Consider the following 24,482-nt stretch of genomic DNA (forward strand, 5'->3'; position numbering starts at 1 on the left):
ACTTCATTGTAAATTATCTCTCTATAACCCAAGCAGCACAGGGTTTGAAAGGTTTCACTTCAGATATCCTGCAGGAGCTCAACAGTTCTTTGGGCTTGAAACATGGAATCCTGAATGTGTAAAGGGAGGTCAGTCTCCAGAGCAGCTATTGTAGCAGTGTGTCAGATGTCTTCTTTTGCCACCCTGAAGTTGGAAATGTTTTGCTGAGCAAGTGTAGAGCAAGTAGTTAGAGTACCGGACTAGGATCTGGAAGGCCCACTGTGCTATGGAAGCTTCCTAGATGGCCTTGGGCCAGTCATACACAATCCACCTAACCTACCTCACAAGGTTGTATGAGGATAAAATGGAAGCAGAGAGAATGCTGTAAGCTGCTTTGTGTGGGGAGGGGATGGATGGATGGATAAGACAGCCAGTGGGGCAATGGCTTCTAATCTGGTGAGCTGGTTTTGATTCCCCACTTTTCCTCCACATACAGCCAGCTGGGTGACCTTGCGCTCATCACAGCTATGATAAAGCTATCGGAACCCTCTCAGCCTCACCTACCTCTGTTGTGAGAAGAGGAAAGAGAGGTGATTGTAAGCTGCTTTGAGACTCCTTTGGGCAGTGAAAAGCGAGCTATGAAAACAACTCTTCTAAATAAATAGTCATTTTAACAGTATTCAATACAGGTATTGCAATGGGGGGGGGGGCGACGACAAAATGGTAGGTGGACCATTTTTAAACCAAAAGCTCTTACTTTGCCCAGCCACCTAGTGGGAGGGTACTTTTCAGTTTTCAAGACAATGTCGTATGAAGAACTGAGAACTTAATTCTTTTAAACTTTATTCCTTCTACTAGCAAGAAAGCCCATTGCAACCAGGAATGCAATGGGCGCTAGGACCCAGGGGACACCAGGAGGTGCTTTTTTTTTCTGCTGCGTGGAGCTGTGAAAGGCTCCTACAGGGTTTTTTTTTTCTGCTGCTTGGAGCTGGGAAAGGCTCCTACAGGGTTTTGTTTTCTGCTGCTTGGATCTGCGAAAGGCTCCTACAGGGTTTTGTTTTCTGCTGCTTGGATCTGCGAAAGGCTCCTACAGGGTTTTGTTTTCTGCTGCGTGGAGCTGGGAAAGGCTCCTACAGGGTTTTTTTTTTCTGCTGCGTGGAGCTGGGAAAGGCTCCTACAGGGTTTTTTTTTTCTGCTGCTTGGAGCTGGGAAAGGCTCCTACAGGGTTTTTTTTTTCTGCTGCGTGGAGCTGGGAAAGGCTCCTACAGGGTTTTTTTTTTTCTGCTGCGTGGAGCTGGGAAAGGCTCCTACAGGGTTTTTTTTTTCTGCTGCGTGGAGCTGGGAAAGGCTCCTACAGGGTTTTTTTTTCTGCTGCGTGGAGCTGGGAAAGGCTCCTACAGGGTTTTTTTTTTCTGCTGCGTGGAGCTGGGAAAGGCTCCTACAGGGTTTTTTTTTTCTGCTGCGTGGAGCTGGGAAAGGCTCCTACAGGGTTTTTTTTTCTGCTGCGTGGAGCTGGGAAAGGCTCCTACAGGGTTTTTTTTTTCTGCTGCGTGGAGCTGGGAAAGGCTCCTACAGGGTTTTTTTTTTCTGCTGCGTGGAGCTGGGAAAGGCTCCTACAGGGTTTTTCTTTTCTGCTGCGTGGAGCTGGGAAAGGCTCCTACAGGGTTTTTCTTTTCTGCTGCGTGGAGCTGGGAAAGGCTCCTACAGGGTTTTTCTTTTCTGCTGCGTGGAGCTGGGAAAGGCTCCTACAGGGTTTTTTTTTTCTGCTGCGTGGAGCTGGGAAAGGCTCCTACAGGGTTTTTTTTTTCTGCCGCCTCTCGTGGGCGTGCCGGCTTGGAGCTCCTACAGGGTTTTTTTTTTCTGCTGCTTGGATCTGCGAAAGGCTCCTACAGAGTTAATTTTTTTCTGCTGCCTCTCGTCGGCGCGTCGGCTTGGAGCTCCTACAGGGGTTTTTTTTTCTGCTGCTTGGAGCTGGGAAAGGCTCCTTCAGGGTTTTTTTTTCTGCTGCCTCTCGTCGGCGCGCCGGCTTGGAGCTCCTACAGGGGTTTTTTTTCTGCTGCCTCTCGTCGCGCTAGCGGCGAAAGGCTCCTCCGGGGGTGTTTCTTTTTTCTCTGCAGCTTCTCGGCGGCTGGAGTCTTGTGTTGTGTTTGCGGCGGGGGCTTCCCTTCCCCCCCCCCATCCAGCCCCCCCCCCGAGGCTCTCTGGAGCCTTCTCTCGGCCGGCGGAGCGGGCTCGCAGCGTCCACAACGCTGCGAGGCCGCTCCGCCGGCCGAGAGAAGGCTTCCCGGCCCACCCCCCAGCCGAGGCTCTCACCAGGCGGGCCGCCATTTTCCGAGCGAGTGAAGCAGGCAATGGGGAGCCGCGCTTCGCGCGGCTCCCCATTGTCTGCTTGGGGCGGGATTGACACTCGGAGGGGCCAATCAGGAGCCGCTTCGCGGCTCCTGATTGGCCCCCCCCCGAGTTTTTATCCCGGACCGGTCCCGCCCTAACTCCTCCCCACTACCCCTTACTCCTTTATACAGTCCGTGGCGCCACGGGCTGTTTACAGATTGTTTTTCATCTTACATTGTCCAGATCTGTAAAACTGTCCCTGATTGTCTGGAGCTGATGCAACTTTCTGTTCTGTTCCTTTCCATTCACATCAAGGGATTCAAAGTATTTTAAAGCTGAGCAACGTGCAATTGTCCATGATGTGAAAATCAGTCCAGCTCTGCCAGTTTCAATGGCCTCCCTCAGGGGTGTTCTCCTTCAGGGACATGGTGAGCTGGAGGGGTTGAATTGCTGACTCTCTCCTCCCCTTTCCCTGCCTTCCAGGGAAGGAGAGCACCCAGCGTATCAACTGCATAAACATCAGTTCACGTGTCAAAAACCTTGCTGGAATATCCTCATCCATCCTACTTGTCAGTCTGTTGTGTTTTGGTTGGGTTTTTAAATGGAATCTAGACTGCTTGGGTATGATTTCACAGTAATCAATCAATATTGCCTACTAGTAATCACTCTGGGTTTTTTTTTAGACACTTAAAAATTGATTTGTTTAAAAATTTGCATTAATCAGGCCACAAAGAGATAAATTAAGATAATAGGTCTATAATTTCCCCTAGTCCTCCCTTTTCAAGAGAGGCACAACAGAGCATTTGGAAGACATTAGGGAGGTGAAGATGAATACTGACACTGGAGAGGGAATGGATGAGATGGTTGCAACGTTTTAATTAGGTGAGAATCACAGCTGCATGGAAAGCAGGAGGGGACGTGCTTTGGAGCTGGAAACTCAGGACTCATGGACATGCTTCCAACAGTATGAACATCCCAGGTGACTGCACTTAATCATCCTGTACTTGGGTTACCCCTTCTGAATGGGGTGCCAACTCCAGTTTCAAAAATTTGGGGAGTAGAGCTGCGGGCCCTGCGGGATTTGTCAGCATTCCGCAGGGGCTGCAAAACAGAGCTCTTCCACCAGGCCTATGGTTGAGGCCGGCGCCTCCTGGTAAGATCGCTCCCCCTTCTCAGGGCTATATATGCAGTGATCCCTGGTCTCCTCCCTGGGAATGCTGCCGTTGCTGGGGTGGTTGGGTCGGACGATGTATCTGTTTTGTTGGATGATTTATGTATTAGGGGGTTTATGTTGTTACCTGCCACGAGCCTTAGGGGAGTGGCGGGCTAAAAATAAAAATAGGCGGACTGAGGAGAATCCATCTCACGCAATTCTCATGAGTCCTTTCTACTTCATATGCTTGTATACTTTATCAAGTGGGTCTCAATATTTCCCAGCTTTCCTACTCCAACAACAAACATAAAAAGTGCCCATATTCATTAACCTCCAAGTTGCAAAAAGTATGAAAAAAGCCTAAGGGGAGGGGGATGGGACACTATTCTACCTTTCCAAAGAATGAAGGGACACTATTCTACCTTTACAAAGAATGAATGGTAAGGCTGCATAAAGTTTTTAAAGACTTAAAGAAGATACAGTTGGTATTTAACAGCTCTTCTCTAATCCTGAATCTTAAAATGTCTTGGCACTAGAGGAAAAACACCACGAAAGCCTTTAACTTCCATGTATTTAAGTGGACAAAACACCAGGAGGCTGTAAGAAAGCTATAAGATCCATCCTGTCATTTAAACTCCTAATACTAACTGTGAATCCAAAAATCTTCATGCCTTAAAAGGACTTGGTTCATATTTAAGGGTTTAAAGAACAAAGTTTGAAATGCTTCTGGAGGGGGGAAAAGTCTGATGCCCTTTGTTTATATCATGAAAAGTGTGCACTATGGGAGGTTTCCATGGATCCAGACAGAATGTTGCTTTTATGTTCTGAAATTCTTACAATGAGGGCTCTAGTGGTCTGTCCCACTTACATTAACTTACACAGACATGAGATAACATGGACTACTTGGCTCGAATTACAATTCGTATAGTGTTTCAAATTGTGGCATCTATTGTCTATTGAAAGAATCTTTGCTCTTAAGAGACTGAATGCAGGACAAAAAATGACTGCATCGACAATGCCTTATGATTTTGTTTGGAGGGACACTCCTAAATATCTATAAAGGTAAAGGTAAAGGTATCCCCTGTGCAAGCACCGAGTCATGTCTGACCCTTGGGGTGACGCCCTCTAGCGTTTTCATGGCAGACTCAATACGCGGTGGTTTGCCAGTGCCTTCCCCAGTCATTACCGTTTACCCCCCCAGCAAGCTGGGTACTCATTTTACCGACCTCGGAAGGATGGAAGGCTGAGTCAACCTTGAGCCGGCTGCTGGGATTGAGCTCCCAGCCTCATGGGCAGAGCTCCAGACTGCATGTCTGCTGCCTTACCACTCTGCGCCACAAGAGGCTCTTCCAAAATATCTATATGGAGCAATTTGTCCGTAAGCTCAACCAGCTTATGAAATTCCACTCAAGGAAGAATTTAACAACTTAACAAATCTTGCAACAATATCAGTGTTTGTATATAACATGTTTTATATGATGAGATGGCAAGGAATGAAATTCCATGGACTGTACAAGATGTGAAGAATTCATAGCTGACTTGCTCCCAAACAACTCAGATCTCAAGACCTTGTTGGCACCATTTTTCAAATGGGCTATGATCCTCTTGGGGAACCCCCACTGAGATAGTTGCAAAAGAGTCAGGGAGGGCAGCAGCCTTGACGATTAAAACAATATTCAATGTAGCTTAGACTATGACGATGGATCTATATATCCTGCATAATAAAGGGAACAATAATGTGTCATGACTAATTGCTATTTCCTCATGAGGGAGAGCAAAAGGACCCACTGCCGCAGCAGGAGCAGCACATTGCATGGAAGCAGCAGCAAGCAGTGTGGAAGCAGGTGGAAACAGCTTTGCACCAAATGTATCCAAGCACTGCCTGCTGCTCCTTCACTGTGCCAACACAACAACTACCCCAATACAATGGCCATTGTGCTATGGGCCCCCACAGCCTGCCAACCAAAATGATTAAGAGGTTGGTACAGCTTTCCTTTGGGGAAAGACTTAAAAGCCTGAGATGTCTCACCCTAGAAAAGAGGTGTCTGAGGCCACCCTAAAGATTTATGAAATTATACATGTGGTAGAGAAAGCTGGGAGAAAGCTTTGTCTTCCTCTTTCAATCGCAGAACTCAGAGGCATCCAATGAAGTTGATACAGTAGTTTTGGCACAATAACAGGAAATCCTTCTTTACTCAATGAGTGGTTAAAATGTGGAATTTGCTGCTAGATGATATACTGATGGCCACAAGCATAGACAGCATTAAAAGGGCATTAGATAGATTCATACAGATTCATACTGGTGTATCAATGGCTACTAACCATGGTAAATAAATAGAACCTCCATAGAGAAAGTACGACTCTGAATACCAGTACTAAGAAGCAATATCAGGGGAAGGCCCATGTCTCCATGACCTGTTCTTTGCCCTCCAGAGTAATTGTTTGACCACTGAGAGAAACAGATACTGGATTAAATAGGCCATTGGTCTAATCTAGAAGGACTTCTCTTATGTTTCGCTTTCCCCAGTGTCAAATTTAAAAAAGCCTATTAACAAGAGCTACAAGGGGTAAGGAAATATGGAGCTTAGCTCATCCCCCTCCTCATATTGGTCGCAGGCAGAGCATCCACTGGCAGTGCCTAATTGGCTGAGATCAAAGCAGTAGAAGATGAAGAATTTGTTTTTATACCCTGCTTTTTACCCTGAGGAGTCTCAAAGCAGCTTACAATAACCTCTCTTCCTTCTCCCCACAACAGTAACCTTCTAAGATAGGCAAGGTGGAGAGAGCTCTGAGAGAACAGTCCACATCCCAAAGTCACCCCAGCAGGCTTCATGTGGAAGAGTGGGGGATCAAACGTGGTTCTCCAGATTAGAGTCTGCTACTCTTAACTACTATACCACACTGGCTCTAACAAAAGTAGATTATTGTTAAAGCTAGCTCAACCATGAAAGACCCAAAAGGCCATTAGGAATCATGTGCAAAAAGAGCACAACATCAAATCACATGGAAACATTTCGCTGTCTGCAAAAAGAAAAAAAACCCTTATGGAAGAAGCTAAGTCCTCAGTGTTAGGAAATGGCTCTGTTTGAGCACTCGTCATTGCTCAAAAGAAACCTTTCTTTTCAGCTGAAAGAAAGGGGCAAGTGTTGTGTCTGTATGAAGAGTCCTGACAACCCCATGATTGTAGGATAGCAGATGGCTAGGACAGAGCCGGCAGTTAGTGCTAATGGACTTCTATGAACTGGCTTGAGTTGTGAGCTGCATCTGACCACCAGGGATGTTCAGTTGTCAATTTCTTTTGGCTTGTCTTGTAGCAAGCTGTCTCTGGATATCATTCTGGCCTTTCCAATAATCCTTCTCACCATATCACTTGCAAAGATTTCTGCTGTTGATCCTGTGCAAAGTAGTATTTCCTTCTGTCTCTCCTGAACCTACTGCCCAACAGTTTCATTAGTTCTAGTATTTTGGGAGGGGGGGGGGGAAGAAAAAATTAGTCTTGTCAACTCTTGCCATCACATGCATAATTTTATAAACCTCTTCGCCCCTCTTGGCTTCTTTCTAAACTTAAAAATTTCAGTATTTCTGATGGAACTTCTGTATAAAATAAGTACAAAGCATCACAGCAACTGAATGATCATGGAAGAGTTTTTGTACTTGACAAGGAGTCAGAAAATGCTATTACATTTTTTTCTTTGGTACCATGAAAACATTATTTGAATGAATTTGCCGAAGCTGATTGATTCAAATTTGTTTTTGCCGTTTTCATTTCAAATGCAAGGCTGGGCTTTGTTCTCTTCTTTTTCTTTGAGTTGCACATGTTCCCCATTGCTTATTGTGATTGAATATACTACTTAAAAGCTTAAATGTGCTGTACAAACAGCTCAAGGGCCATGAAGGGTTGGTTAATTCTTCACAGAAACAGAGAGCCTTGACAGGCTGTTTTAAGAGATCTGATTGGCTAACAACAGCTGAACAGAGAAAGACTTGAAAGCAGCAAACTAAGGAAAGATTCCATTTAATGTCTGCCCCAGCTGAGAAGAATCAATTAGAAGGAAGAGTTGGTTCTTATATGCCACTTTTCTCTGCCTGAAGGAGTCTCAAAGCGGCTTACATTCACCTTCCCTTTCTTCTCCCGACAACAGACACCCTGGGAGGTAGGTGAGGCTGAGAAAGCCCTATTATCAGTGCTGTGGTGAGCCCAAGGTCACCCAACTGGTTGCATATGGAGGAGCATGGAATCAAACTCAGCTCTCCAGATTAGAAGTCTGTGCTCCTAACCACTACCCCAAACTGACTCTTACTGAGAGTTTCAGAATTCAGCCATGACTAAGAACAGTTTACCACAGACAGAACTGGCAGAAAGTTGACAAAGAGGTTGGGAAGTAGGCAAAGATTTTCATTTGGGCCAAAGAAAGGGGATAGATCTTCGTGAGAGAAGTTCCCTACCCAGTCAAACAGAGTTAGCCCTGAAGAGTGCAGAGATCCCTGGTCTGGTTAGAAATTGTTTTTGGAGACCTTAAGATTCAGTTAAAAACTGAAGACAAGTACTGGCATTTCAAGAGAAAGGGGTTGGGTACTAGAAAGAGTGTACTAGCCTTCTGGAAACCAAAAGTCAGAGAATACTCAAAGAATGTGTACTGGAGTGTTTGGGGGCAATACAGGAACAAAAGCCTCTTAACAAAGATTTCAAGTAACTCTGAATACCTTAAGTAACTTAGCCTGAAACAAAATAACTGAAGTCTGTGCATGTACTGGTTTTGCCTCAGTTCTCTATATTGAGATACCCCAGAAATTTTAGCCCTGATTTCACCTGACCTTTCCCATCTATGTTGAATAAAATATGTTATTAAATTGGAATACTAATATTTCTTGGGAGCCATTTATGCTGTATAAGTTAAGGGGGGCTCCCATTTAGGAAAAAACAAAACAGAAAACTACAGCAGTATGGTCACGGAGATGAAAAAGAAAAAAAAGAGGGGGAAATCTTGCTTCTGAGGAAGAAAGGTGGATGGTGGTTGTCATACTTATCCCTTTTAATAATACAAAAAAAATCCTTGAAGTGCCTGGGAAAGGGGGGGGATGAAAGCTATCCAGAGGGTGCACAGGTCTGTGCTAGAGCAGAAGCAACTATTCTCTCCAGCCTGTTTTTCCGTTTACGGTGGTCAAATAAACAAACACTTTTGGAGTTTAAAAGGCAAAAACCTTTGCAACTGCTACACACTTTGCTACCCTTCGGTAGATAGGGCTGGCGGGCAGCTATTACTGAACACGCCCCAAAGAGCCGGCGAGGGCCGTTAACCTCCCCCCTGTCTTTCTCCATTCACACGCGTGCCTCGACAGCACTAACGCCCTGGGACGGGGAGTGGCCGACGGGGCAGGGCGTTGCATTCGCATCCTACCCACGCCCATTTTAAGCCCCAGCGTGTTCAAACGGCTAAGTTTGCGTGCGACTACAACTACAGCGATCGTATACTACTTATTATTATTTGATTCTATAAGTGTACACCACGGGACACGGAGCTTCAGAAAAACTCGCTTCGTTAACGAAGCCGGTGCTTTACGGCCCGCCCGTGAGGTACGGGAGCTTTTGCGACAGCTCTAGCGTCGCATCGCGATGCCGTCATCGCCGGAAAGCCGAGCCGGAAGTCGGAGTCCTCCGTGTCGGGCGTGAGTCTTGAGCTGTCCGGGCCCCCCTCCTCCCGGGCTGAATCCGTCTCCATCGGGGCCCGCGGGGGTCACAGAGGTGAGACGGGGGCCCAGGGCTGGGCCTGGGTCGGAGGAGGCCTCCTCCGTCGCCTCATTTGGCCTCCGCGCGCGAGGCGGCGGGCCTCCAGACCCTCGAGTGAAGGGAGAGGCCTGGAGTCTGAGACTAGGCCCCGGCTCGTGTGAGAATTAGCCTCTTTAGCCCAGGTAGAATCCTGCTCGGCCTTCCTTGGGGCGGCTGCTGTGACCCACGTCCCTTAGACAAGTAACGCACGAGGGGGCGACCCCGTGAAATGTGTGGGGGTCTAAACTGCTAAGTGCCCCCAGGCGGCTTATATAGACCCAGTCCCTAAATAATTGTGCAGTTGGATTCGTGTTTGGGGCCCTTCTTTTAGCAGCCCGCTGACACTATACTCTTCTATGCCCTAAAAAGTGAACATCTGTTTCCTCGTTGGAATTTAGTAAAAGAGTTACACGGGAGTTAGCAGGGTGTAGTCATTAGAGTCTGGCCTAGGATCTGAAAAAGAAAGGCTGCATTCTCAGGCTGCCTTGGAAGCTCACTGTCTGACACTGGGTTAAGAACTCTCCCTTATTCTACTACATAAGGGAGGGGGTGGTGTAAATCACCATTGGAGGGCAAAGGGGGACATGTTGTGCTGTGTTCATTCATATTTTAAGGTTGTACTCTGGCCCAAGATGACTGGTTTGAGAAGGGCAGTATATAAATTAGGCAATAAATAAATGTCTAATCAAATTAAATTGAAAGACTAGTATTTTTGCAGACAGAAGTTTCCACAGACTAAAATCGTAGTCCACAAACGTTTTGCTAGAATAAAAGCCTCTTTTAAGGAGTCACAAGATTACTGTTTTAAAATACTACTCTGGATTTACTTCTTGGGGGTAATAATTATAGAGGTGCAATGATATTTTAATTAGACTCCTTGAGAATTGCATGCTCTCTGATGCAAGATCCTCAGTAGTTAGTTCGTAATTTAGATTGAGAATTCTGTTTATGCATCTAGAGGAAGCTGGAATTGTCTTCTTGCTTTCTTAGAATTTTCTGGGCACAAGATTGTATAGGCATATTCCTTCTGGAAGTATATGAAGAGCTCTGGGAATGTGACTGTTTTTGTATCTTTTCAACCAGAAGGCAGATTAATTTTCATTAACCACTGCTCTTTAGTGGGTTCATCACATTTGTATAAGTTGAGCAGGTTCTGGTGTAAGGTGAAGTATAGTGCTTCCATCTTTAAATAGTTAAATTGCAACCTCAGTAGTTATATTTTAGGAATGAAAATACATCTCAGAAATACGAACTGCCAAAGGCAGAAATTAAAAGGTGCATTCGCTCTAGGTTATACGGCTTTAGTAGATAAAATATAAAATATTGAAAATTGTGAGACATCGAAGATTTTCTTTATGGACATGAGAGCTAGGAAGTTAATATTTCGTTGAATTGCGATTGAGATTCTGAGGAAGAGACCAAACTTAAATCTCCTCTGTCATGAAACTCCACCTACAGCACAAGTTTGTCATGGTGATAAAAGCAGAGGGCCATGTACACTACCCAGAACTCATGATGTAGTCTGAAATACTGGTGTGAATCTAAGAAGCCAGTAGAGTGCCCTGCCCATTTTTAGGATCTTGTACGTACCTCCAAAATGGAATAGAGATACAAGGGCATACTTCATTCCCTGTTAATTTCTTAATGTCTGTCAGTTGTTTAAGCATACTCTTAAGTATAAAGACTGAGTCCTAACAGCTTGGGTTAGGTTTCCAAGATGACTTTTTCTAGCATTTCCATTTCTTTTTAATCTTGCTCACTGAAAAGCAGTTTTGAATGCACTATAATTAATTCACTGACATTTCTTTCCTTCTGCCTGTTTTTTCCCTAGGGTTGTGGAAGATGGCAAGATTCATGACACCCGTGATTCAGGACAATCCCTCAGGATGGGGTCCATGTGCTGTTCCTGAGCAGTTCAAAGACATGCCTTATCAGCCTTTCAGTAAAGGGGACCGGCTGGGAAAGGTACTTAGCATGTCAGCTCTTGCTACCTGTACTTAGAGTTATTTTTTTCCCCAAGATATGTGTGTTTCCATTTATGCTGCTGCAAAATATGCAGCTAGTCAGTTAGTGTACTGCTCTTGACAGTGTTCTCTTATCAAATGCTGCAGGAATTCATATCTCAGTTTTTAAGGTGCTATTCACATGGCACAGTTTTAAAAATGACTAAAATTAAGCCATATTATATAACAGTGGGGGTGGTTCTTAAGTAGAATTGTCAGACCTGTGCTGTTGGCGCCCAGGGAGCTAGGAGTTGCATGTGACACCACTTTTTAAGTGAAGACCCAACAGTGACTTCACCCTGTTGACCAATGCACTATGAATTCTTCGATCTCTATTGTTAAGACTATAGAGATTGGAAAAAATACCTAGAATGTCACTGCTGCAGTGACCAGAAATGACAACACTCTTTATGCTGCCCCCGATTTTCTGCCTCTCTGTTGAGCAATGTTTGAAGCTTCCTCTAACAGAAGAACATTGGAGAAAGATTCAGGGGAGGAAGGTTCATGTAAATACATGCCAGGATTTAGGGAGTTACCTGCAACATTAAATGTCATTGTTAATTGGTAGTTTATATGGACTTGCTGACCTCACAGTATAGATGGATGGATCATGTCAGCTCTGGAGTTAGCTTGCTAGAACATTGCAGGGCAAGTTTAAACAAAGGAACAAAACAAAAGTTAGTACCAAGTGAATACCTTAATTATAAAATTATATCATGGCTCTTGTTAAACTTTTGTTAAACACAGCTCTTTGGAAACTTTTAATAAATACAGATTTAAGACATTCCCAGTTCTGTACCCTTTAGGACAGTGGTCCCCAACCCGCGGGCCACGGCCCGGTGTCGGGCCGCGAAGGCCATGGCGCCGGGCCGCGGCTCCCTCTCCCCGCCCCCCCCCCCCCCGCAGTAAAAAAACTTCCCAGGCCGCAAGCTTGCGGCCCAGGAAGCTTCTTACTGTGGGAGGGCGGGGAGAGGGAATCAGGGCTGGCCGCACCCGTGCGGGCACGACCCGATGCGTGGGTGCGGGCCGCGTGGGCCGCGCCCCGATGCCCTGCCGGTCCCCAACCTCAGAAAGGTTGGGGACCACTGCTTTAAGACGTTGGGGAGGTCTTAGGGATGACCTGCTGAAAAAGGCATTCCCTTGGTGCATTCTCCCAGGTATAATGTGCAGTCATGTGGATGGTTTGATATAAATACGGTTGATCAGAAAAGTGCGTGGAATACTGCTTTGATGTACTGCCTCAAAGTGGATAATTCGGTGAATAATTCCTCTTTCATACAGTATATCAAAGTGCAGTTAAATGGAACATTTGAAATGCAGAATTAAAACAAATTAAATATCAAACTGGCTTCTTTACAAGTGCAAGCTCATTAGATCCAATAAAATGATACAGCTGTATTCTTCAAACAGGACAAAATTACTTTTTAAAAATCCACAAATTTATTGAGAAATGTCATAACCAGAAATCAGATCTCCCCAAATAAGATACAAAAATCCATATGAAGGTACCAGATACATGTCAATGTCTGATTATTTGTTAACATAGGGGGGGCTTATTTTTTGCTTATCATTTGCAGTTTGCATTCTTAAGATGGTTCTAGCACTCCGTAGGCTCAGCCTCATAAGAACTGTTACTGTCACATTAAGAGTCTCCATAGTACCACCAGAGCTATCTAGCAGGGGCGTGGGAATGCTTCCTGTGACATCAGCAATTCCAGCAGCACGTTATGCTACTGCATTTTATAGCTAAGGTTGTGGAGATGGGGTTGCCCCCTTTAGCAGAAGTCCATCGGCAAGCATAATGCACACTGACTCTTTAGGGGGAGGGCTTGGTGTTAAAATTCAGACTGAAAAAGCTCAATACTTGAGCTGGCATAGGAAGTGTTCTTAGTGACTCTGTTGGAAATGATCACAGACCTATTATTATTTATGCTTATTGTTGGGTAGGTTGCAGATTGGACTGGAGCTACTTATCAAGATAAGCGATACACAAGTAAGTAAGGTACTGCTTGCTTTTGCTTGCTGTGCTTTAAGGGGAAGATTCTATTAGGAGCTTGATAAATACCTGCAGGTTGTTCCAGATGGTTGCGTTGGGATTTAATCTTGTAAACACTGATGTAGTAATAGAGCAAAAGTTTCGCTAGGCCGAATTCCAGGGGATGTCATATCTCAGTGCTGATATATAGAAAAGTAGCTGCTTTTCCTTTCTCAAGCTTCAGAAGAGGAAGCTTCCATTTTCGTTTTGTGATCCATGGGGAGGTTTGTGACCTCTTTGCAAAATCACACAATGGTACTTCACTTCTCATTTTTATAAGATTTGGGTATGTCACCTCCAGTTTTTCAGTACAGGCGAAGAAGGAAACCCCAGTCCTGAACAGTGAAGTGATCGAGGTCATTGTGTTTTCAGATAAATATTCATCCCAGTTTGGCGGAGGCAGCCAGTATGCTTATTTCCATGAGGAAGATGAGGCCAGTTTCCAGCTGGTGGACACAGCACGGACACAGAAGACTGCCTACCAGAGGAATCGCATGAGGTTTGCGCAGGTATGATAGAGACTGCTTTTAAAGCTTGGGTTTGGCCCCTGCACCTGGGGAGATTTCTGTTCCATGCACATATGTAAAGCTGAGAGCCGTCCTCCTAATGAACAGAGTCTCTTCAGGTGTCTGAACAAGTGAACAGTGACTCATGAAAGCTCATCCCCTGGCAAAAATGTTGTTAGTCTTTAAGATGCTTCTGGACTCTTGCTCTTTTCTGTTGCGATGCATAGACTCACATGGCTAGCCATCTTGATGTATTGTTAGGGTCTGCTGAAGATTTATTTTCCTGCATTGAACTGCTTCCTAACAAAATGTTCTGGTTTGCCTCCTATCCATTACTGTGCTTGGGGTGACAGAGAGGACTTACAGTGCCATGCTATTTTCCTGGGTGTTGGATTCTGAGTAGAGCAGTTTACTCAGTCCTATTGAAATCTGTCCAGTAGGACGCACTCATTGAAAAGTTCTAAAAGATGTTGCAGGACAATTGGTGACCGGGTTTGACTGGGTATATAATAACATGGGTCGTAACCACATATAAAGTGCTCAGTACCTTTCCCATTTGCACAGTTCCCTGTTATCAAAAAAGCTGGTCCTTCTTTCTCAACTCTGCTGGGATGCAACAGCTGGAATGTTCCTCTCCATTTGTTGTGGAGAAGGCTCTGGCAGTCTCAGCTTTCTGTGTTGCCATTCTGTCTCCATTCTGACATTGGAAACGGTTATTATTGCTGTACTGATCGGATGCCAAAGTAGAAAAACAATCTAATCTCATGGGTTATTAAGAGATAGTCCTGGGAAACTGCACACCTGGGAAGTGTTGTCTGCAGTAGAACAGCTAGATTCAAGTCTAGTTTACAGTGTTACAAGGTTAGATCATTTGAAAAGAAAGGAAAGCTTATTGTGAAGAAATAATCAGGTTACTGATATAGAGATTCTAGTTTTCTTTAGTTAGAAAATGATTGCTGTGCTTGCAGTAAGTCGGACAGGACCCAAAGCCCACCTGCTTCTTGGCCATCCTAAACAAAATTTGGAAGGATTGCAAATCACTGCGAGATTTATTATTTTAAAATTTTATTTTAATTCTCCAGTGTGTGAGGAGGGTTAGGAATTGGAACTGTGGTAACTGTATATTAAGAGCACTTTCTTGTAAGTAAGCCCCACTGAATGACATGGGACTTACTTCTGAGTACAGACCTGCTTAGGTTTGCTTCCCAAGTAATGCTTTTCCCTGGGTTCCTGTCTGTGTAATGTTCACCATGCTTCTGGGCTCATTTAGGGATGCATTTGAATGCATATTCCATGCAGGATTTCCAGACAGAAATCCTTTGCTGGGTTGTCTGCCAGCACGTGCCCTTCAGGAAACAATTCAGAACGTGATGCTGGCCGGCTCTCTTGCTTACATGTATGACCTCTTTCAGAGGAACCTTCGGAGAGACAAGGATCGCAGGAACATACTTCAGTTCAACCTGCAGACGCTGCCTAAAAGTGCCAAGCAGAAGGAAAGGTGAGTTTGCTGTGCTTGTGAGAGAACATCCAGGTTGGTCTTTGGGTGCCTCGAGGTGGCAGTTGTTGAGCAGAGCTGGCTTAACAAACCTATCGATTCATCAGAAAAAGTATATTGGTAACCAAGCATTTTGGTGTGCTCTGCTGAGATCTATCCTAAATGTATGGTTCTTGAGTGGACCCCAAAACCAACTCCAGAGCCAGAAATCTTTCATTTGATTCTAAGGAGCAGTGCTGGTTATTGAATTGGATCTACACTCCGGCTTCCAGCCATTCTAGTTCCAAAAAGATCATCAAACATCCTTCAAAATTTACAACAAGTTCTAATATTCGCTGCAAAGGAAGGAACTGGGAATGGCAGGGGCCCTCTGTCCTGATGTTGCTGTTTGTTCTTATGCCATTGCAGGGATAGGTTGCGTCTGCAAAAAAAGTTTCAGAAACAGTTTGGAGTGAGGCAGAAGTGGGACCAAAAATCGCAGGTAACATAAACTGTTTTCTAAATTGGTGAGGTTTCTCTCTGCCTGATATTTTTGCAGCCAGCCTCACATATTTCCTGGGGTGCCACCTTCTTGCTCCCTTTCAGCTCCTACTCCCTTGTTAACTATGGCTGTTTTGTCTCCTTTCCCCCCATCCATCGTACGTCCGCTGCCTACATGGCAGAAGCCTCGTGACTCTTCTGTTGAGGTTCGTAGTGACTGGGAGGTGAAGGAGGAGATGGATTTCCCAAGGCTGATGAAGATGAGATATCTGGAAGTGTCAGAACCACAAGACATGTAAGACTTTGAGTCAGTGGGTGGTTTTGGGTCCTGGAACTGGCTGTGTATGGGCTGTACCCTTGTTCAGATGTGGCATGATGATGATTAATCATATGCTCACCAAGTCACAAGCTAGGATCCACTGTCTGGGCATCTTTAACTGGTTACGGTTGTGGGTCCCTATTCTTCCCAATCAGTACAACTATGTTCTAGACAGACATTGGGAGTTTTAGTTAATAAATAATCCAAGTACAGAAGCTGGGCCCTATGCCCAAAGTGATATGGTAGGCATGCATACGGAACATTTTTCAGTTGTGGTTGTGGCTATTTTGTTTGGAGACTTGACCTGGTCCCTCAACTCCGATCCAGTCAACATAAAGTCAGATTGTGGTGCATATATGCTGTCCTAGTGGATTTTGATCTCACCTTGAGAAGAACATAATGACGTTGGTTACTTTGTTTTCATTCCTCAGAGTTCCCAAGAAGCCTTTTTTGTTTTGACTGTGAATTCTCGGTTGAGGATCAAGAATCAGTGAAAAATAAATAAATATAGTCAATGTTTTATAAATAATTTAAAAATTCCTGTGTCTGCTGTAAAATAAAAAAAAATTCCTTTCTTGGATTTTTTTGTCAGAAGAAGCATTCAGAAAGGAGCAGCTCTCCTGCTTGTTATTTTACAGCAGACACAGAAAGGAAAAGCCTAGAAGAAACCAACTCCATCCAGAGATGGGGGAACTGGCAATTCTGCTTTTGGCTGTCAGTGTTCCCCTTTGATGGTCCTTCCTTTGTACTTGCAGAGAGTGCTGTGGGGCTCTGGAATACTATGACAAAGGCTTTGACCGCGTCACCACAAGAAACGAGAAGACCCTTCGCAGCATCAAGCGCATTTTCCATACCGTAACCACGACTGATGATCCCGTCATCCGCAAGGTCTGCCTCTTAGGCCTGCCATGCAGACTAGCTGCTGCTTCTTAAGAGGCATTGGTTAAAAAATGCGGAGTGAGTGCAGCTGGCACCACATACTTCAGTGAGGAAGGAAGCTGTGCCTGATGCAAGGAAAGCACGTGCAGCAGCGAACGCTCCATGTCAATAAAGACAGTTAACATCCAATATAGAATCAGAAATGATAAAATAGCCACAGAGCTTAGAACACAGTGAGGCTCACTTGTGGTTGAAAGGAGGGGGAAGTAGGAAAGACATTCCAGATTTGCACAGGCCCCAGATGGGTAGGGGAGGCATCCCACAATCCAGGTATCTCACTCTCTCCATTAGCTTTTACCCTCTGATGAAGATCTCAGTTAAGCATGTTCACATGGAAAGCAAGTAATCGTTAACAGATTAAGGGGGAAGTTAGATATAAGACTTTATAGAGGTGGGAGAGTTTTTTAAACCTTTTCTGTGAGCCTTAGAGCCTGCCTTGATAAAAGTCTAGTTAAATAATGGATTGTGAAGGTTTTTGAATACTACTTCCCAGGCTTGGAGGAACCATTTTCATTGAGGTGAGCTCGCCTGTTTCCCCTCTACCCCATTTTATAATTGTTGAAAGATAGAATCCTCCCAAAAGGGCAGCTTGGACACAGTGTCATCCTCCTACAGAGACAAAATAATGCTTTGGAGGGCCATATGGGGTGAGGGTAAAGATTCACGTTCTCTTTCTGACTGTCTTCTGTGCACAGCTGGCCAAGACTCAGGGAAATGTGTTTGCTACTGATGCGATCCTGGCCACACTCATGTCCTGTACCCGCTCAGTGTATTCCTGGGACATCATTGTTCAGAGAGTTGGATCCAAGCTCTTCTTTGACAAGAGGGACAACTCTGATTTTGGTGAGTCACTAGTGTGTTAGAATTATACTAAAACTGCCTGTTCTAAATTTTCAAATCTTCTGAGGGGGTGGTAGATGCTAGTCTGTGGGCAGTTGGGTGGATTCTCAAGCCGGAAGGCTTATATTTTGATGTTAGTTTCCTGGCTTCAATCAGAGGCCTGGCAGAATAGCTCTGTCTTGCAGGCCTTCAAGAACTATTTAAGGACCCCGAGGGCCCTGACCTCACTAGGGAGAGTGTTCCACCAGGCCAGGATGCTCAATTTATGGCTGAGAAAGGTCAATTTTGGATTTTGTAATTTCTGACTGAAGGAAAGATTAGTCTAAGAGTCAAGGAGGGCTGGGAAAACACCAATCTGCTGCAGTGTCTGAGCCACATTTTCATGTTGTACTGACTTGGCGCTCCTTGTGATATTTTCCTGATGTACTGACTTGGCGCCCCTTGTGATATCTTGAATGTCTGATATTTTTGGCTTTGCTGTCTCCTCAGATCTCCTAACAGTGAGTGAGACTGCTAATGAGCCACCACAGGATGAGGGCAATTCCTTCAATTCACCCCGCAACCTTGCTATGGAAGCCACCTACATCAACCACAATTTCTCTCAGCAGTGCCTGAGGATGGTAAGACGAAAGGATGGGCTTGAATCATTTTGCATTGTGTAAAGACGCGGGGGGGGAGACTGCTATGGCCGTTCGGAATTACTTTTCCATGAGAGGATTTCCATTCTTAGCAAGCAGAAATGGGATCATATCTACAGACAAGGAGTTGCTTTGCTTATAGCCACCTTGAACAGTTCCCCCCAAAAGGCTGATGGTAATAAAAGTAGTGAGAGCCAGACTCGCATAAGTATGTAGAACACATACCTGATCCAGAGCTCCTTGGTCCCTCCCTCCCTCACACATACACGCAGACTCCTTCCTCCCCCCCTCTTCCCTCTTCCCTCTTCCTTCCTCAACCTCCTCTCTGCCCCCCCCCAGACACACACACACACAAAGATGCAAACAAAGACTCCTTCCTCCCTCCCTCCTTACCTCTTGTGGCCTCTTCTGGTCTTGTGGGTGCCACCTTGGCCTGCACTGGTGTTGAAACTACCCTGGCCCCTAGAGGCTTTATGAGCAGCATCTTGGCCCACAGAAGCCTTATGGGCACCACCTCAGACTCTACCGGCATTGTGGCTAGCACCCCAGCCCCAAGAGGCCTTGAGAGCACCAACTTGGCCTGTGCCTCAGCCTCCTCCACCAACAGCTGTCTCCCTGTCTCTTCTGGCATGCGGGGCAGGACTACAGATGTCATGTCCGTACCTATTTCCGTCCCAGGGGGTATACCAGAAGGTGTGTTCCACATCAGCAATATTAAGTAAAATACAAGGTCTCCAGATTTATTTTGTGAGATTAATATGCATGCTAGGAAATGCCTAGGAAGATACTGCTGATGTAGTTATAAGGAAATCTATCATGCTACTCAAGCTCTAGGGGGAAGGGTTTGGTGAAGAAAGGAAGCCTTCTGATTTCTCATCGCTGAGATGAAAAAATAGGAGACTTGTCTAAAACCCAGGTTCTCATGTCATTCATTGGGTTAAAATTTTTGCACGCCTTCTTTTACAGGGGAAAGAAAAATACACCTTTCCCAATCCAAACCCATTTGTGGAAGATGACATGGATAAGAACGAGGTGGCTTCTGTTGCATACCGGTACATGATGGTTACTACCTTGTGAAGAGATGGGGGTCAGGGGCACGTTGCTTTGATGGGGATAACTTCCAGACTTGCTGGAGACTCCATGCAAGCCCACTATTGCCTGCATATCTTGTTGCAACGATAGATATGAATGAATCTCTAGTGATAATGTTACTGACCAGCGTTCTTGGGTGTAGGTATCGAAGATGGAAGCTGGGAGATGACATAGACCTGATTGTACGTTGTGAACACGATGGAGTGATGACTGGAGCCAACGGAGAAGTGTCATTCATCAACATTAAAACATTGAATGAATGGGATTCAAGGGTGAGGAAGATCCTGGCACTTTAAGTTTTTATGGTGTCTGTTGTCGCTGGGTACAGTATCCAAGTCACTAAACAGTACATTAACCTACTGTATCACCGACTTCAGAAGACTATTTCATAGGTCATCTAGCTGCCTATGACTTGTGCGTGCTGGGCAATTTTAACTAGCGTTCTTTAATTATACGTGGCAGCCAGAGTCTTTCCCCCTCTCCTCTGAAGGGGAGTCGGTTTGTGATAGAGGAAGGACCCCAGAGAAGTCCCTTAATGTGCTCACAGTATATTAGGTAGGAATGTGGGATCATCACATCTTGCTCACCATTGAGAACCGTTACGAAATCAGTTTCAGCCCTTTATGACCCCTTTATGACCAAGGCGTTTAATTCTGGGAATCGGGCGAAGTATGTAAGCACAGTACAGTAGATCAAGCATGCATACACATAAAAGCTTATGCCCCAAATTAAACTTTGTTGGCCTTAAAGGGCCCACTGGACTGAAACTATGTTCTGTTCATAACTATACCTACTTTTTTCCAGCATTGCAATGGAGTAGACTGGCGTCAGAAACTGGACTCTCAGAGGGGAGCCGTGATTGCCACCGAACTGAAAAACAACAGCTACAAACTTGCCCGTTGGACATGTTGTGCACTCCTGGCTGGATCAGAATACCTGAAACTTGGGTGAGACCAAAAATGCCTCTCAAATGATTTTTGTATGAAGGTTGGGTGTGTAAGAATAGGGAAATGCCCCTTTATCAGAGACCCCCTGTGATAAGATTGAGAGTCAGAACTGCAGCAACCCGTCTGGTACTTCTTCCAAAGAAACAGAAATGTGACTGAATGATCAGGGTGACAACTTGAAATGTCCATAGCGTGGGGCATGTTTTCTTTGTGTCTTCCTTAAATGCTGTTAAGACTCTTGTTTAATGGCTGCCTATACAAGCAAAAGAGGCTTAGCCCACATTGACCATTTAGTTCTGTAATATATTGATGTTTCTGAAGTTTCCCCGGGAGCCTGATGTGTTTAATGAAACCTTGGGCGTCACCTGAGCCACCGTTCAGAACTGGACTCCATCGCCTATTTGTCAAGGAATTGATTGCTGCTTTGGTAGAAGCTTTATGGAGCACCCAATAGCTATTTTAAAACCCTGTTAGTAAGCGAGTGATCCAAACCAAGAGGCAGATTCCCCAGAGATGCCAAGTAGCTTTTGTGTTTTTTATAAAAGATTTTCTCTGGTTCTCTGTGCAATCATACATTGCCACCTTCTACGGGGTTGTCTATTAGTCTCCTTGGCCCCATTACAGCCAGCGTTAATTGGGTCCCTAGTGCTTTGTGGCATAGCTAATGATTTTCATTTATCCTTGGTTGCAAGCGCACACAGGCAGCACAAGGTCACAATTGGTATGTTACTGGCGATGCACGCTTCCTGGGGAGAAGCACAGCATTGCTGAGGTCTGGGATCTTCTATCTGTGCTGCTGCAGCAGAGGAAAGCGATGTATTGCTGCGGGCATAAATTTGCTCAAGACCACGTTGGCAACGGGCTGGAAGGCTGTTAAACAAAATGAGAAGAAGAATCTGTTTGGCCAACAATGTTGGAGTTGCTGTGATGCGGTTCTCTCCCTGATACTTCCCCAGGGCGCAGTTCTCTCCCCGATATTATTTAACATCTCCATGCACCCTCTAGGACAGCTGGTCCAGGAATATGGGCTTCGTTGTCACCAGTATGTGCAAGACGACCAGCTCTGTTAACCCTCCACCCAGATCTTTGGCCAGATGTCTGGGATCTGTGACTGAGTGGCTCCAGTAAAGTCTCCTGAAGCTCAGTCCTCTCAAGATGGGGGTCCTGTGGCTGGGTAGGAAGGGGCCATAAGAGGAAGTGTGCCTCCCCTGTCTTGACAGAGTACAATTAACAGCTACACATGCCATCAGGAACTTGGGAGTGACCCTCGATGCCTCCATTACGGTGGAAGCGCACGTCACAAAAGTAGCTCAGCAGGTGTCTTTCCATCTGTGCCAAGTAAACCTGCAAGTCCCTACCTGGCCTCAGAACACCTAGCCACAGTGATCCATGTGATTATCACCTCCAGGGTGGATAGCATCAACCGCGGTACTCTAGACATTTTATATCCTCTAATTTGTACTAAATCTCAATTTCTGGATATAGTTGCTGTATATCTATATAAGGCCCTTGGAATTGGTTTCTTGGTTTATAGCTTCCGAAGCTCAAGACTTTTCAAAAGCTGCTGCTTTGGCAGAGTGCTCCAGTTAGTTTGACGTTTGTTCTCCTAATCTGTAAGCCCTTCGGACACCTTGAATAGACTGCATAGACAGAAAGCTACACAGACAAAAAATGTACAAATTCACCTCAAATGTTGAGTAAAAATTAGTAACTGAAGTTACCCCAAGGAGTAAAACACTTCAGGCCCACAGAATAAGCATCCAGATATTTAAGACAAGCAAAATGGGAGTTCATTCTTTTCCTAGCCGTTTTTGCATTTAAAAAAATGTAGACTTCAGAAGCATGTCCCGTTGAATATAAGAGTAATTTTCAAATAGATGTTTAAATAATGTGTGTATCAGTCTCCTTTGGAAAAAGCTGACATGGACATGACACCTGTGCAGAGCTAAGCATGAAGAATGTCCATGAACTTCATTGAAATAACCTTGACCCCCCGCCCATATCCGTGGCACTGGGCTGCATTACTGCCTTTCCTGACTCTCCTTTGGCCAACCTTTCCAGGTATGTCTCCCGCTACCATGTCAAAGACTCCGCACGGCATGTGATCCTGGGCACCCAGCAGTTCAAGCCGAACGAATTTGCCAGCCAAATTAATTTAAGCATGGAGAACGCCTGGGGCATCTTGCGCTGTGTCATTGACATCTGCATGAAGTTGGAGGAGGGCAAGTACCTCATCTTGAAAGACCCAAACAAACAAGTCATTCGGGTCTACAGCTTGCCTGATGGCACCTTCAGCTCCGATGAGGACGATGATGATGAGGAGGAGGAGGAGGAAGAGGAAGGTTTGTAAAACGTTACGCTTCAGATATTGTCATTGCAGTGTAAAGGACAACAGCTTACACAATCGCCTTCCCTTCACACACAATGCGGTGTGGGGCTGATAGAGCTCTGACAGAACTGCTTTTTGAGAACAGCTCTAACAGGACGGTGACCAGTCCAAGGTCACGCAGTTGGCTGCATGTGTAGGAGCGGGGAATCAAACCTGGCTCGCCATATTAGAGGCTGATGCTCTCAACCACCACACCAAGCCAGCTGTCAGCTGCAGTCTCAGCAGGGCGGACTTGAGAAAACCATTAATGAAATCTACAGTTTTGTCAAATTAGACCATGTAGTAAGAAGAGTCAAGAAGCCTAACAAATAAAATAGTTTTGAGTGACAGGATCATTTGAAACAGGTTTATCAAGAGAATACTTAAGAATTAAGGATTTGCTTGTTCAGAGCATGAGGTCTGCAGTTGTTGGAGGTGACATAACATTGAGGACTTTCCTCATCCCATTCCCCATGCCTTCTTGGTACCCAGTGGGTGAAACAAATGTCCAATGATGTTACCAAATAGCTGTTTTTGCAAAAGAATCTCACTGCCTACCTGCCAATTGGCACACTTCGTCATCTTTAGGGTATCCTGTGTGTGATGTAGCGAAGCATCTGCTTGCCTTTTTCTTCTTTTTTGTTTGAGCTTTGAAAATGGGCAGACGATCCAAATAAAATATTTTATGGGGGGGGGGGAAAATGGGCAGAAGAAAGACATGGAAATGAGGTTGCTAAAATAAATGTGTGCTTTAAAAAATATACTATCAACATGCTGGAAAGGCCTGTTGTGTAAGAAGTTAGTGTCTGGCTGTGCATGGACTGACATTTAGCTCTGTGTGGGAAAGGGGGACCAAAGATGGATATATTTTTTGGTATCCTCTTCTGATGTTTGCTTTACTGCCTGGCTTGGGATGGAAAGAAATGTTCTTTTAATTTTTCTTTTGTGTTCCAGAGGAAGAGAGCTGAGCATCACGCCAGACATCAAAGTGACAGTGACTTTAAAAGCACACACAACTTGTAGTGTACTCTCAGCAGAGGGATCAAAACTGAATCCGTGCCTCACTTACTTACAGCCTAAAGAATACAATAAAATCAGTTCTCCTAATGAATTTTCCTTTTGTCTAATTATTAAGGATGTTGCAGGGGACATTGACAGATCTAACAACAAGTACTGCCCTTCTAGCTTTAAGTCTGAATTGCATGATACCAGTATTTCTGGACCGCTTCAGACTGCAGGTGAGGAATTATATGAGTGTTCATTTGGGAAAGGAAAATAGGCTCTTGAATATAGAAAACAGCCATCTGGGTGAGAAAGCTACAGTAATGGTTTGCTGCAAGCAGGGAAGCTTTGTTATTCCCAGGGGGAACGACAAGGACTCCCTGTGTGTGTATGACCAAAAGGGGGGGAGAAAAGCACAACCTTCAGCCTTACACAAGAAAGCTAACCAAAAAGGTTGAGACAAAAAAATGAAAGTAAAATATAGTTGTGTGCATACTGCTAATGTACAAAATATCACATATAATTTAATTATACATTCAAAAGTGCTAAAATATTTAAAACCCACAATACAGGGGTTCTGCATGTAAG

The 24,482-nt window shown here is 44.9% G+C and overlaps 1 protein-coding gene across 2 annotated transcripts; it reads left to right on the forward strand.

Annotated features, from left to right (window-relative positions):
- Window positions 1–8,937: 8,937 nt before the first annotated feature.
- On the forward strand, window positions 8,938–24,003 carry EIF3D (eukaryotic translation initiation factor 3 subunit D). Of its 2 annotated transcripts, none has more exons than XM_077339627.1 (15): window positions 8,938–9,206; window positions 11,062–11,195; window positions 13,181–13,226; window positions 13,641–13,777; window positions 15,187–15,272; window positions 15,678–15,750; window positions 15,932–16,044; window positions 16,824–16,956; window positions 17,703–17,850; window positions 18,337–18,467; window positions 19,452–19,537; window positions 19,720–19,849; window positions 20,382–20,524; window positions 22,586–22,866; window positions 23,847–24,003. In XM_077339627.1, exons 2-15 carry the CDS (start codon window positions 11,073–11,075, stop codon window positions 23,858–23,860), a joined length of 1,644 nt encoding a protein of 547 aa, XP_077195742.1. In that variant the 5' UTR covers window positions 8,938–9,206; window positions 11,062–11,072; the 3' UTR covers window positions 23,861–24,003. The 2 variants fall into 2 exon arrangements, with proteins under 2 accessions (XP_077195742.1, XP_077195743.1); XM_077339628.1 differs by having other exon boundaries at window positions 9,140–9,373.
- The last annotated feature ends 479 nt before the right edge of the window (window positions 24,004–24,482 follow it).

Source organism: Paroedura picta, chromosome 5 (assembly GCF_049243985.1).
Source record: "Paroedura picta isolate Pp20150507F chromosome 5, Ppicta_v3.0, whole genome shotgun sequence".
Taxonomy (NCBI): Eukaryota; Metazoa; Chordata; class Lepidosauria; order Squamata; family Gekkonidae; genus Paroedura; species Paroedura picta.